Genomic DNA, 15,346 nt, shown 5'->3' with positions numbered 1-15,346 from the left:
ATTACTTCTGAAAGAAATGAGGCCACAAACAGGAAAGGCAAAGTGAGCACTTCCTCTCAGGAAGCTTACTGAATTAATTTGTGATGTCAGCTTGCTTTCTATTAGTGTTCGCCTTGGCTGCACATAAGAACCAAATGAGAAAAGCTTTCAAAAAAAAAAAAAAAAAACAAAGAAAGAAAGAAAAGAAAAGAAGCTCAGTGTCCTGACCACACCACAGAGCCATTAAATCAGACTCTCTAGGGGCAGAGCCCAGGCATCGGCATTTTGTAAATCTCTCCAGGTGATTTCAATGAGCAGTCCCAGTTGAGAATTTCTTCATAGTGGTTGCCTCTTTCTCACAAAAGTAATGTGTCTGTTGAGGTTTATTTTCAGACAACTCTAAGGGAAAACATCTCACTGGGAAACTTAACTTTACACATTAAACAGGTTCTTCAAAAAGTAACAAGAACTAGGACACACAGCCAGACTGCCTGAGTTCTACTTCTGCCTCTACCATTAACCAGCTGGATGACCAGGGTTCATTACTTAACCTCTGTGTGCATGTTATATGCTCACAGGTAAATGGGGATAATAGTAGCCCTTTCCTCATAGGCCTGTGGAAATGATTAAGTGAGTGTGTGCATGTGTGTATGTGTGTGGACACCTATGTATTCGAATAGCACCTGGCATGCAGAGAACATTATATGCATGTTTTGCCATTATTGGTGATGATGATAACAATGATAATACAAACAATAACTTAAAGGTATGTGTAAATTGAATTAGAGCATGTTCAAAATTTGTTGTTGCCTTTTTAAATTTAAACAAAAAAAGTAGTAATTATATTTTTAATTTCGGCTTATTTTTATTGTGATAAATGCTTAAATGACTCAACTGTCCATCTAATTTTTTGTTTATAAAAGCTTTATTCTTTTTCTGTTTTTGTTTTAAATATTTTTATTTTTTAATTACAGCTGACATACAGTATTATATTAGTTTCAGGTATACGACCCGGTAATTAACTATTTATATGAAGGGATCGCGGTCTGACACGACACATAGTTATTACAGTAATATTGACTGTATTCCCTATGCTGTACTTCACAGCCCCGTGACTGTTTTTACAACTGACAGTTTGTACTAACCTGAAGGGAAAAAAGAGGCTGTCTTGCTGATTAAAATATAAAAAGAGCTTGACAAGAACCCCATCAGTAGTGTCAAACAATCCTGGACTGGCAAGAAAATAAAGTAGAGAAAAACAAAAATGTTTGCTCTATCTACAAGATCTGTAATTCAAACAAAGGAGCACGACATTATGTCAATACCAAGTATCTGGGAATTCTATTCACAACAAAGCAAATGGGTTTTCCACATAACAGGAAATCAAATTATGAACAATATGCAAAATGTATTTCCTGCACACATTCCTCCAATCCAGTGTCTCAAACTAATTTTGGTATTAAAAGGTAAAAATATCTCATTATAATAGCTCAGAGCATGTAAAGCACTCAATGTAATTTCTCATATTAGACTGGGAAAAGCTAAATAAAAGCAACTCAAAAAAATGAGGCATAATTTTGTAATTAAATTATACAGAGATGGACAAAAGCAGGCTCACAGTTGTTCCTATGGAAAAACACATGCAGGTTATGATTATTGCGGCAGCTTTATTAACTCTGTGTTTCGCGTATTCACAACTATAGATCTAGTTTTGCCTGCCCTGTATTAGGAGTAATCAAGTTTGAATTAAATCCAGGGTATTATACATCTCTCAGCTCTGCTTACAATATTCAAATAAGTATTGCTGTTGTTCTTCACATGATGAAGTACTCTGAGGATGACATGAAAATCATATTAATGCACCTACACCCTACAAATGATTCCTAAAGAAACTGCAATGATGCCATTTCATTATAACCAGCCTAATTTCACAATACATTTCAAAAGGTCCCACTCGATTAAAAATTCTACTAAAAATCCATGAAGCCCAACATCTAAGAAGGACTTGTACAAGATTTCATTTTAATAATATCCCTTGCTCTGCTGCGCACACGTAGCCTAAGCAGTCCTAACATTTGGTTATCCCGTACGAGCGGGAGTTCACGGAGGCAAACGCTCCGGGGCTCAGGCTGGTGAAAAGAAGCTCGGGTTCAGAGTAAATGGAGCTTAATCTCCAAGTGGATCTGATGATGAGAGACTTGTTCCTCAGCAATTTGACAGATTAATGACTATGTAAATTATGCCACAAAACACTAAAAGTTTAATCTCTAAGGTTCTGGTATATGTGAAGGAGGAGGAGCTGCCTGGTGCCAATACAGCTGCAATAATCCTGAAGTGATTATTTTAGTAAAACGACACAGACACCCACCATGGAGTCCAATTCTTCTTGTGAATATCAGTGTCTCCTATCCAAGACTTTTAAATCATCTTATAGCTCATTCCATAAGATTCTTCCAATTCCCAAGGGTCAAAAAAACTTTCACCTATGATGGAATAGAGTTATCCTAAAAAGAAAAGTCTTCTAAAAAATAAACCCCTTCTTTTGCCTTCCATGGCTCTGTTTCACAAACATCATGAAATACATAAACATCCTATTTGCCCAAGCAGACCTAAGCTTCACTGCTTTAGAGCAAAGGAGCACAGCACAGGCTAAACAGAAAACAAGCCAGTATTACTTTAAGAAGAAAAAAAAAACATTTAAAACTATATGTAAACAGATGGTCAGTTGGCTTTCAAAACAGCACATTTGTGGTCCCTAACAATTAGGGACTAATTGCTTAGTCAGAGACTAATTGTTTATTATATACCAATAATAAAAGCCACTATAATGGACCTTGAGGGCATTATGCTAAGTGAAATAAGCCAGACAGAGAAAAAACAATCTACTTACAGAAACAGAAAGTAGGAAAGTAGAAAAGCGGTTGCCAGGAACAGGGAGAGGGTGCAGGGAGGGGGAAGCTTTGGGGACAAACCTTCAGTTTATAAGGTGATCAAGGTCTGAGAATCTAGTATATAACATGGTGTCTGTAATTGAAAACACCGTATAGTATAACTGAAATTTGCTAAGAGAGTAGAACTTAAATGTTCTCACACAAAAATAACAATAAATATGTGAGGTGAGGGGTGTGTTAACTAGATGGGGGAATCCTTTCACAATGTACATGTGTATCAAATCATTACATTGTACACTTTAAACATCTTACAGTTTTATTTGTCCATTATACTTCAATAAAAATGAAATTTAAAAAGTAAAATTAAAGGATTAATTTTTGAAGCCACCACTAAAGACTGAGAGTTTACAAATTGCCAGGCATTGTGCTAGACTCTTCATGTATCACATTTATCAACATCTCTAAAAGGTAATACCTCACCTGACAGATGGTGAAAGCGAAGCTTGGATTGTAGAAGAGATTCTCCAGAGGTGACTCATTTAATATAAGGTAGAGCCAGAACTCAAACCCACATCTGATTTCAAACATGGTTTTCTTAACTCCCTGCCCTACCTCTCTAATTAGGAATTTTAAGAAAACCGCCCTGGCTTAAAACAAAGTTTTCACTTAATAGGTTCCAGTGCCTCTTACTGAGGAATACTTTTAATACCCTCAATTAAGGGGCATCTATATTAAGTTGTCAAGCATTAAGTACCCATAGTAAGCAGTTCCTAGACACGGATTCTAGTAAAATTTGTTTATTTTAAAGGTGGTTCCAGGGTACATCAGGAATGGGAATCAAGAAAGGAAGGGAAGGAAACCCATAAAGGTATGTTTGCAAGCCAGTTACCACTGTGTGTAAATGGGCTTAATCTCACTGGAGAGAGCTGGAAAAGGAGACAGACCACGTACTTCTGAATTTTCCCACCCAAGAGGCGAGGGAGCTGTGATATTCACCCATGAAACTCCTAGGGTCAGGTTGGGTGTGAATGCCTAGGAACTTCCCAGCAGCAGTATGGGTGGCAAAGTAAGCTCTAGTGGCCAGAAAAAGCAAAGGAATGAATGCTGGCCACCAGGCTCCAACTTGGGGCCCCAGCAGTGCTGAGGCCTTCAATATGGATTTCATCCTGCATCTGCTCTAGCTAATAATTTCTTCAAACATTCAGGGAGGAAAAAGGAAAAGACTTAGGCCAGAGATACTGCAGCTTAGTTGGCAAAGATTGGTGTATGTTTGAGACCAACCAACAATCCCAGTCCTCCTCACATGCACTTTGCTTTTTACAGAGGTAATTTCAGTTATTGTTATAGGCTTTGGGGGAAGTTACCAAATAAAAATGAATAGAGTTCCTCTTCTTAATTTATAACCCCTTCGTTGCACTCCTTCGACTGTTCAGTGCCCCGCCCTATGCACCATTCACAAAAAAAAGGTCAATATTGATGTTTCTGGAATACACTGGAGAAGAGTGTCAGAAAGAGGATGCACCTTTGCTAAACAATGATTAATGAAATGGGGGGCGCGGGGGGTTCTTTATGGAAGCCAGACTAATTTTTCAATAGGATATGCTAGATTTTCTTGTAGAAGTTTATTATGCATCATTCAAAATACTATCGAACTCTGGACTCTTTTGCTGAAATATGTCAGTATGGCTTATGTAAATATTTAATTTTTAAACCTTGCTTTTGAACTCTGTAAAAAAATTTAAGGTTACCATAAGAGAAGGCAGTCTATAGTTGCTATTCATAGAAACTTAATCATCGCTCTGCACAAGGATCCCAAAGGCATCTCATGGAAAATCACAGGCCAGAACGAGAGGGCAGATGGAGCAGGTGGTAGAGCCCATTGCTCCTGTCCTGATATCCTAGAAATGACTGAATATGCAGGTATAAATTTAGGTCTATAATCTCTAATCATGGGTAAACAGAAAGCATTGTACTTGTTGAGTCAAAAAATAGAAAAGGCAGAAGATCAATGAAATAAAAATAAAGTAAGAAATGACATTAATGCTCACGGGCATTAAAACACCAGAGAGAATCTATGAGCTAGCAAACCAAGTGGCGCAGGTGTCGGAATTAGGAGCAAAATGGAAGCATAACTAAGGTCAACCTGCCATCTCAGCTCCTATGTCCCAGACCCTCCACAGCCTGGGCTAAAGAAAGCCAACAGAGAGGGAGCTATCACAGCTGGAACCAACCAGAAAGTAGGGAGCCACCATCACACAGGGCTACCTATTTATTTAAAGAATAATCAATAATCAAATTTAGAGCCTCATGTCACATCAGTCCTCAAAATATACTATGTGACTGCTATAGTCTGAATGTTTGTCCCCCCGCCTTCATATGTTGAAAAACTAATACCCAAGAATGGTATTAGGAGGTAGGGCATTTGGGAGGCAATTAGGTCCCCCTGGGAGAGTCCTCACAAATAGGATTACTGCCCTTATAAAAGAGTCTCCTACAAGATTCCCAGCTCTTTCACTGTGTGAGGATGCCAGGAGAGGTCTGCAACCCAGAAGAGGACCCTCACTTGACCCTACTGGAACCTTGATCTTGAACTTCCAGTCTCCAAAAGTATGAGAAATAAACATCTGTTGTTTATAAGCCACCCAGTCTGTAGTATTTTGTTAAAGCAGCCCAAATGGACTAAGTTAATTATAACATGGATTAAAAACCTAAATTAATAATAATATGGCAATGAAGACAATGAATGAGAGGCCTAAATAAAGCAAAAAGGAAAAAAGATTGAAATGTGAATATATCAAAGTGGAAAATGTCAAGTCATCTTCTATCATGCTTAAGTTGAAAGTTAAGAAATTCAAAGACAAGCCACAGACAGGAAGAAAGTATTTGCAACATTTATAACAGCTAAAGGAACAACATCTAGAATACATGGAGAACTCTCAACAGGAGTCAAGGGATATAGTAGGTAATCCATGTAAGAGAAAACAGAAATGGTCCATAAATGTATGAAAATATACACAGCTTACTAGCAAACCAGGCAACAGTAAATTAAAACAGAGGAACAACGGTTGTATCAGACTGGCAAAAATCAAAATGTTTCTTAATAGCATTGGTGGGGCTTGAGGAAACAGTTTCTCTCACACAAGACTGGCAGGATTATAATATGACACAACTATTAAATAAAGTTCAGGATATGTATAGACTTCAATCAGCAATTGTACTTCTGAGAATTTACCTCAGGGAAACCCTGACCCATATATCTAGAGAGGGGCACACAAGGCTGGGTATTCTTAGAGGATTGTTATCTGCAGCCCCAAATTAGAAACAGACAAACACCAACAAGCCATCAGCGAGAAATTTTTCCGTTAAATAAAATTTAGTAATCCGTTCCGTGGGATAGGATAGTGCAATTTAAACAAATGAGGTAGATACGCATGTACTTACATGAATAATTCTCTAATTCATCTGTAAAGTGAAAAGCAAGTTTGTGGAACAGTAAAAATAATACGTCGCTCAGGATACAAATGGATATCCAAAAAAACAAAATGAAATATTTCCATAGTTAATGCATGTACAGCTTCACTTAAAAGCCACCTGGAAAGCTACCAAGAAGCTGTTACCAGTGTTAACTCTGGAAAGTGGACTAGGACAGGGGTCCATGGCAGAGAGGGGTGAAGGACGTTTGCACGGCTTTACCTTCTTACACAAAGAATGTGTTTGGATATGATCTGCAAAACTGAAATAAGGTCTGTAACCAAAAGAGAGAGAGAGAGAAAGTAGTTGGAGTCCTTCCTTTAAAGTGTGTATTTTTCTCGCTATTTCTTTCTAATCTAAATAATGGGTACTGCCCCTCTCCCAACTGCTGTTTCAGTGATGCAAGGAAGAGTGCATTGAACTATATTGAACTTCCTGGATCTGAACTAGTAGTGACTAGTTTTATTTTTACACCAACCTTGGCACAGAAGCAGGGCATCCAGTTGCAAGGCAAAGGTCTACTTTGTTTCATATTCTAGCAGGATAGGTCTTTATTTGCTCTCTGTAACATTGACCCTTTTTTTCTTCTTTAGCTTTTCTTCCAAAACTGGGATCAGTCTTCTTGCAGCTCACACGGTTTTCATGGCAAGCCCTTCCTGTGTTGGTTTCTGGTTCAACATGGTAAAGCTCCAGAGAAAAGGCCTAGCCTAATGGGGTAACCTCTCCAGTACCCAGGAGCCCCTTCCCACCCATGGTTACAAATGAACTGATCCTCTTCACATAACACACACTGACACAAGAAAAAACACTAGGCTTAAAATAGCCATATTCAGAAACTCGTTGTCGCTAATTAGAGTCAGTAAGATTTACAGAGTCAACAGTAAAGAGGAAAGAATAATGAAAATAAGTTCATAGTGAGTACAAAGTATACATCTGTATCCCTTCAGATGATGTGCATATTTATCTGTTCCCATCAATCCCACACATGCTCTCAATGTTTCACCAAAGTCAGCTAAAAACTACTTGCTAGCTCTGGCTTTTACTTCCTAAGTCTATCATCTGAGCTGCCCGTTGTCTTTGCCACGGGGTTAGGGAAAGGAGCATGTCACTGCCGTCCCTGAGGCTGAAAGCAGGGGCTTTTGGGTGGCTCTGCTCATTGGTATAATGTAGCCAGGACGGCCCAGAGGATGTGGGTAAGATTCAATGTAAAATATTAGGATTTTCCTTCAGTGCTATAAAAAGAAAGATCTTGTAACAATGTTTTTTACCAAGAGCTTCTTAAAGCCACTAAGCTTGCCTCAGAGCAGACTAGGCCCCCAGTGTTTACTAATCAAAGCGTTTCAGCAGAGGCTTCATGGACAAAAATGAAACATGTTGGGAAGAAGTCGGAAGGGAGAAGAGAGGCATATTCCATTAAGTACCAGTGCAAGCTTCCAAACCAATGGAGAATGCAGTGTGTAAAATCAAGGGATAAGCTTACAAGTATCCTATTTTTGCCCTGATATATCATTGCTACAGTACATGTGCTAGACTCACATTCCTAAGTGTAATTGTCAGCAAAACACATTTTATAGAAAGTGGGCCTCTAAGCATCATTGTGATTGCACCACTCAGCCAGTACCTTCAAATGATCTTATGCAAAAACATGGGCTAAAAGCTTGGCATGCCGTCCTCATTTGTGAGCACCAGTGATTTCTTCTAGCTTCCATTTGCTCTAACACACCCCTTACAGGAGTCCATCTCCTACAAGGGGAGGCATCACGCCTTCTGGTTCCAGGACTGGGCTTCAAGCCAAAAGAAAATGACAACCTTGGAAGCATACAAAGTTTAATTTTTTCCACTTAAATCCTCTCATCTTTTGGTTGCTGATATGTGATCACTGACTATAAATTAAACCTCCAACCTCTAAAATATGACTGAGGAATGCCTAAAGTATTTAAAAAGTAAAAAGTAAAATGTACCAGCTCTTGGCTAGAACTGTGAGATTAATATCCATGAAAAGAAAAGTAATAAATAGATAAAAGAAATTGGTACTGCATTATTTGTTTTCATTGGTCATAAACAGCATTACAACCAAGAAAATATGGTTAGTATAAAAAACTGAAAGAAATTTCCCTAACTATGAAAAGAAGCATGAGTCAAAATACTGGGTTCACAGAACAATAGAGAGGCATCAAAGAGATTTCGGCCCTAAAACCTTTCTCTTTCTTACGCAAAGAAATATTTATGATTGGTCCTACAGGGGAGCTTAACTGAGTTGCCATGAATTATTTAAAAACCCCAAATACCTTCTGTTGCTTTTACAGAAGCTTGATTTACCAGTTAAAAAAATCAAACTGACAGTTTAGCCTCTCGTACAAATATCCAAACTTTAAAATGCTCTAGGCATTATAAATATATCTTTCATGAATACAGCTTCAACACTTCTAAAAATAGCCTTTTGGAGGGGAAAAAAAAACCTCTTTCAAGCCATTGTTTTATATATAACAGCAGGAAACCAAACAGAATGTCAAAGCCAAAGTGATTAACACACCCAGCAACAAACACGAACGTTGAATATTAAGTCTCACTCAAATACATTTTTTGAAATTAGCGTGGGGTCTACGGTTTAGCCCCAACATTTGTGTCCAGAGATGATTCCAGGGAACCCATACTCAGAAGGATACTTTAGGGCCACAAGGCGAAAATTTGCCTTTTGATGCTATATTAAAAAAGCCCTTTCAGGACTGGCCCTGAGAACCAGATGTCACTCTGCAGCACTCTAAGAGCTTCGCCCAGATTCAACCCTGACCCCAAACACACCATTGCACATGGCCAGTTCCATACCACTGCTCACGGCAGGAATCCAGGTTGTCCAGAAAGCAGAAGGTGAGACTGACAAATTCCAGTAAGTTTGGGTAAAAGGACCTAACATGGGAACGTGAAAAGGCTAACAGCACCTCACGACTTGGTGCCGGGTATTTTATTGTGTTCAAGGTGTATTCAGCACTCTCAGTAAAGTCTATCCTATCTCCACATATTGAAATTTATAGAGCCAAAATATTGTGTTCTGTTGCCTAGTAGGTTCAAGTACAGAACAGTAGCATTGTGTCTTGAAATAATAACCACTTTTTATGAGTATTCTGGTCTAACTGCCCATTAAATGCCAAATAAATCTTACGATCTCCAGACATTCCACTTTTTAATAATTTAATATGGAATCATCTCAATTGGTTTCATAATATATGAGATCCTAAATTTATGACATGGCGAACAGAAAGCTAACGTGGGAAGAAATTTCTGAATAATTGAAGTGCAGGCTAAAGGAATCTTATTCTTAATTCTCTGGTGTGAACAAATGATCAAGGTCAAATGCACGCTGAGGCTAGGAGAACCCTCAATAAGCAGGAAAGGGGAGAAGGAAGAGAAAGAAAAAGCCGGAGCTACAGACATTAAGATCAAAAGTATTTTCTCATCATTTTCTTCATTCTTTAGGGATAGAGTTGGAGGAGGGACTTAAATCAGTAATACTGGCTAATTTTGTTCTACAACAAATGTAATTCACATTTCCATGTTCTTCTCCTGAAAATATACCAATTGTTCTGTGATTTAGCAGATCTAATACTTCAGACTATAGTCCTTGGAAAAACCTAAGACATTTCAATATTAGATATGCTTTTAAGTAAAATCTTTAAATAAATTACAAAAGGTCATCTATGAAATGGATATACTTAGGTAGATAAAATACCTTGCAAATCAGCAACCAAATAATGTAAAAAAGACCAATATCACTTTTTACCTTGTTTTGATCTGTCCAGTAAAAGAAAAATCCCTGAGGGTCAGACCTCAAAATAATTGGAGTGACAATAGTGGAGTCCTAGAAATGTAAGAAAAAAACATGTATATCAATATATATCACTGTAGAAAACCCTACCCTGAAGTTACTTAACAAGTAATAGTCTTTAAGAGTTTCTACAAGGTAATCAATTATTAATAAAAAATTTCAAAAAAATTAAACATGGTATCTTTGATGTAACAGGATTATTAATTACCACACTGAGGTACTTTAGTAATAATTAGATTATTTGGACATGACTTGTAAAGGAAAAGTCCAGTGATGCATATATTTATTAGTTAAGACAAGATTTTTAAAGGTATAGACATGTTTTCTTTTAAAAAGCTATATTTAGGTTTCAAAATAATTTTAACACTAAGTATCATTATATATTTTATACGGTTAAAATTAATTAAAATTCATGCTTGCAATAATATTTTAAATTACATTTGCTCTATAAAACTATTTTTAATTGTGCTAAAGAGAGTAAACATAGCATTTATGCCTTGCTGTTTCCAAGGTAACAGTAAATAAGACCATCTTCTACATACTCAGAAGGATATACACAAAATTGTTACAAATTTAAATTTCGCACGATGAAATAAAACATCAGACAAATTTAAAGCATGCACATTATAAAGCAAAAACTGCATACACTGTAATTATAATATCAAACATTTTTAAAATCTGCGTTCTTTCTTTTTGGCAATTTTCAGAAAGGCATACCATCTGCACAAGAAAACACGTCATTGGATACGGATTTTTATACTGAAATACTTAGGCCTTTGCAGGAATTGCATTTTTTAAAAAAGAGACATAAATTACCAGTTTCTTTCAACTTTGTCATACACATTATAACTATGATATCTCTATCTTTATCTGATCAAAAGGACTTTTAATGAAAATTAAAGCATGGAGAGATAATTTGGGAATTTGGAATTCTTCTACTGGTAGAGCAGATGGATGGTTTTAGTCTACATAATAAATTTTGTTGCAAAAGCCAGGTTATAGTAGCCAACTCCCTGGGTTCTAGTTTCTGCCTGTCTCCTCTTGGTGTCTCATTCTACACAACCACAGCTGGGAGAATAAAACAAAAGAGAGAGAGAGAAAGAGAAATAATAATAATACCTATCTCAGAAAACATTTTGTGAGAATTAAATAGGACAATTTGGTTAAAGCGCCTGGACCAATATTTGGCACATAAAAATGTGTATTATTGTTATAGTGAATTATGTTTAAAAACTGATTTATTAAAACATATTAAATGAAAGTTTATCATGGCATTCCTTTTGTACTGTAGCAAACATATATAACAAAAAATTTACAATTTTTAAGTGTCCAGTTTAGTAACACTAATTTAACTACATTCGTCACTACCATCCATCTCCAGAACTTCTTCATCTTCCCAAACTGAAACTCCATGCTCCTTAAATACTAACTCCCCATTCCCACCCGCCACCCCCACCCCCGCCCCTGACAACCACCATTCGACTTTCTGTCTCAGTGAATCTGACTGCTTTTGATACCTCAAATAAGTACAATCATACAATATTTGTCCTTTTTTTGTCTAACTTATTTCACTTAGTATAATGTGTTCAAGGTTCATCCTTGTTGTAGCATGTGTCATAATTCCCTTCCCTTTGAAGGCTGAATAGTATTCTATCGTATATATACATCACATTTTGTTTATCAATTCATTCACCAATGGACATTTAAATTGTTTCCACCTTTGGGATTTTGTGAATAATGCTGCTATGAACATGGGTCTACAAATACCAGTTTGTGTCCCTACTTTCAACTGTGTTCGGCAGATACACCCGGAAGTGGAATACCTGGATCACAGTCCTGTAGTGGACAGGGGGCCTGGCCGCCTAGGGCCAGCTGGCCGTGAGTTCTTGACTTGGTGTAGGAAGGACTTCACAACACGTGTCCAGGTGGCTATGTGGATACATTTATTAAAGCTGGGGACAGGGAAACAAGGAAGGGCTTAGCATAAGAGAAGCAACAGGAGAGCCTAGGCTGGGCTGCCTTAGCTCACTGGAAAGTCAGAGAAAAAGGGGCTTTGGGGACAGGTTCTGGGGGCTGGCCTGGGACAAGCTGCCGCTGCCCACTGCCTTAGGGTTTATGAGATGCACGCCTGTGGGGAAAGAAGTGGGGGAAGAAAAAGGGAAACGGAATGCCCGCGGCCTGCCCCTCAGAGGGAGAGCCCTGGAGCTGGGTCCTCTGGCTTGAGGTTTTTACCTCTTTCCTGCAGGTAGGGCTTTTAGGAGCGGTCTCAGGGGAGGGTTTCAGAAAACTACTCATCCGTTCTCTGGGTGTGCCCTTTCAGGGTCATGGTCTCCCCCCATTGGTCAGTGCCAGGACAGGGGGTCGTTAGTCACTACAGTTGGTACCCACATCACCCACCTGGTTTTGCTGCTTTTCTGGGCCTGGAGCTGAAATACAACTGAGGCCTGGATGTTATCTCCAGGGAGATGACCTTCTGTTTCTGGCTGTAAATTGCTCAGCCATTGTGTTAAGCTATCTGTCTCAGTTTCCCTATTCCACTTGCCAAGGAATTCTCCCAGCTTCTTCCTATCCCATCTCAGTCCTATATTTAATGTTTTGAGGAAATGCCATTCCGTTTTATCCTAATAGTCTTAAGATTCACTCTTAACAGGCAGTTTGAAATATCTTTTACAAGGATTGTACTGTTGCACAGAACTTTATCTGGAGTTTTAAAATATCAAAATTACTTTTAACTATCCAAAAAGACATTTAAAAACAAATGTGATATTATAATGAAAAAAATTTTTAAATATTTTAACGCTATCCTATGCGATTACACACAAAGAGTTCAGAGCAATATTTCCAATAAGTAATAGCAACGTTTTCACTTCTATTTCATCACCTATTCTTCTAGATTTGGGCAAAATATAAGTTTCCAACAGGCTGGACACAGCACACATCCCCACGTCCAGGTGAATTTAGAATTAACTACAGGAATAACTTATTCTCTGGTCTGTCCTTTTCTTATCAGAGTGTCTGACAAGATTCTAATCGAAATCTTGGTGATCATTCATTGCAAGGATCCCAGGCAATCAAATATTTGAAGCTAAAAGAGTAAAACTGCTCAAAATTTATATTTTGGAACACCATGGGCTGCCTCATTGCTTCAGCTACTGCTATTTCTAGATTATTCCTTCTCCTCCATCAAAATTAAAACTCCTTTGTTCAATATTTTCTCGACCACACTCTTCCGGACACAGTTCCTCTGTTAAGTGATCATTTGTCTCGGATCCCTGCCTGCATCCTCCATAATCACCTCTAGCATTCCAAGATCAGCTAGAACTTGGCATTCTTACCATGCAAGGCAGGATTTGACCCAGAAATACATGAATATCCATTTTCAATTCCACCTGCTTTTTTCCAACCTCCCACATAGCTGCAAGTTTCTATATTTTCTCCATCCCAAAGTAGCCACGCAATCCAGATCTCAAGTATTTTTAATTGTCAGAACATGTGCTCTAGTTTGAGGTTTGAAATACATGGTCACCCTTCATTTCCGAGGCAACTGCAGATGGATTGTGACTCTCACAGCATTTTACTGCAGAAAAATGGAGACAACTTTCAGACAGTCTGTTTTTCATTTTTTATCTCTCCATCAATATCTATGAGATGTGTATTCCATAACATGGTGGTCTGCACACTTTTGAACACATCACCTTTACCTGCTTGGTGAGAACACAGATTCCTGGGCCCTTTCCCCAGAGTCTCATATAACAAGCCTGGGGAGGAGACTGAGAACCTGCATTTTGAATAAGCTTCCAGTGCTGCCGCTGCTACTGCTGGTCCAGAGACCACACTCTGAAGCCCACTGGCTGAGGCCAAAAATGGGTGAGGCTTTGGATCAGAAATACAGCAAGATTAAAATGTAGGCACACCCACAGCTTGTAAATACATAGCCTCTAAGAATGCAACTTTCTCTTGCTTATTTAAAGGTACAAGGTATTTTTTTCTCCAATAAACATCTACCTTGAAAAAGAGCACTAATACATATACCTGTTTTAAGTTAGTAACAGTGGATGATGTACAGTAAATTTCCATCTACTCCTCTTTATTTGATAGAAACCGTTTTACTCTCATCCCTATCTCATCAATAGTGAAGACTAATATAATGATATAAAAGGTTTGCAGTTTGCTGTTGTGCAACTTACATGAATCCCCAAAAGGGAAAAAAAATGGACAGTCAAGGAACAAAGTAAAAAACCTCAACACACAAAATAAGGAGAAGCATTTGAGCAAGAGGAAGAGTCATTGGGCTCAGCATCAACATTACAAAGTCCAACACCTCTTTATTGCCGTGGTCATCTCGTCTATGTGCTGTTATAAATCAATCATATGTCCTAATGTGTTACTTGACAATTAGATCTCAAAAAAGATGAAATGTAAAACTAAAAAGTAAATCACTTTGAAACAGAAAAAAACATATAAGTATATATATATATATATATATATACACACACACACACACACACACACACACACACACACACACACATATATATAATCTCCTAAAGAAACTGTGAGGAAGTGATAAGGGCACTCGTAATCCAAATTCCCAACACCAAAATATTCTTTACAAAAACCCCTGACAGTATAATGGACACATATTGAACATTTGTTGTGAGCCAATCAATGCAATATGAATACTTAATGAATGTTCTTCTTTATTACTTACAATTTAAGATGCAGACACTATTATTATTCCCATTTTACAGATTAATAGCCTAAGGCTCACATTAAATAACTTGCCCAAGGAAACTCACCTCAGCTAGTAAGGGAAGCATTGGATATTAAACCTGCAAGTACATGCTCCTATGCCAGTGCTGCTCAACATTTTTTCATGATTGCCCTTCTAAAGAACTTTTTAAACATTTATTTTCACAATCATCTCCATGAAATTTTAATATCACAGATGTCTATTTATATGCTGTACGTATATCTGTGCTTTATACAAAATAAAAGACGATTTTTTATTCCTCAAGAACCATTCACCATTTTGGGGAGGTGGTTTAGTCCGCTCTGAGACTGCCTGCTTTGCACCTGCGCTGTGGCTGTGAGGACTTGGAACATGGCTAGTTCAACTAAGATGTGCTATAAGATTTCAAAGTCTGAAAATGAAAACCAGCATATAAAATCGCTCATTGGT

The 15,346-nt window shown here is 37.8% G+C and overlaps 1 protein-coding gene across 3 annotated transcripts in view; it reads right to left on the bottom strand.

The window, feature by feature from the left end:
- Positions 1-15,346, bottom strand: part of PLCB1 (phospholipase C beta 1) — a 622,850-nt gene that overhangs the window by 594,637 nt on the left and 12,867 nt on the right. For all 3 annotated transcript variants that reach the window (XM_054574043.1, XM_054574044.1, XM_054574045.1), the window contains exon 2: positions 10,120-10,197. In XM_054574043.1, coding sequence (XP_054430018.1) covers positions 10,120-10,197 — 78 coding nt within the window. The remainder of the gene's footprint in view (positions 1-10,119; positions 10,198-15,346) is intronic.

Source organism: Pteronotus mesoamericanus, unplaced genomic scaffold (genome assembly GCF_021234165.1).
Source record: "Pteronotus mesoamericanus isolate MK-2021 breed Mesoamerican mustached bat unplaced genomic scaffold, CSHL_Meso_final contig_25, whole genome shotgun sequence".
Taxonomy (NCBI): Eukaryota; Metazoa; Chordata; class Mammalia; order Chiroptera; family Mormoopidae; genus Pteronotus; species Pteronotus mesoamericanus.
Note: the sequence above shows the minus strand (reverse complement) of the source record. Positions and strands in the feature narration are given on the sequence as shown.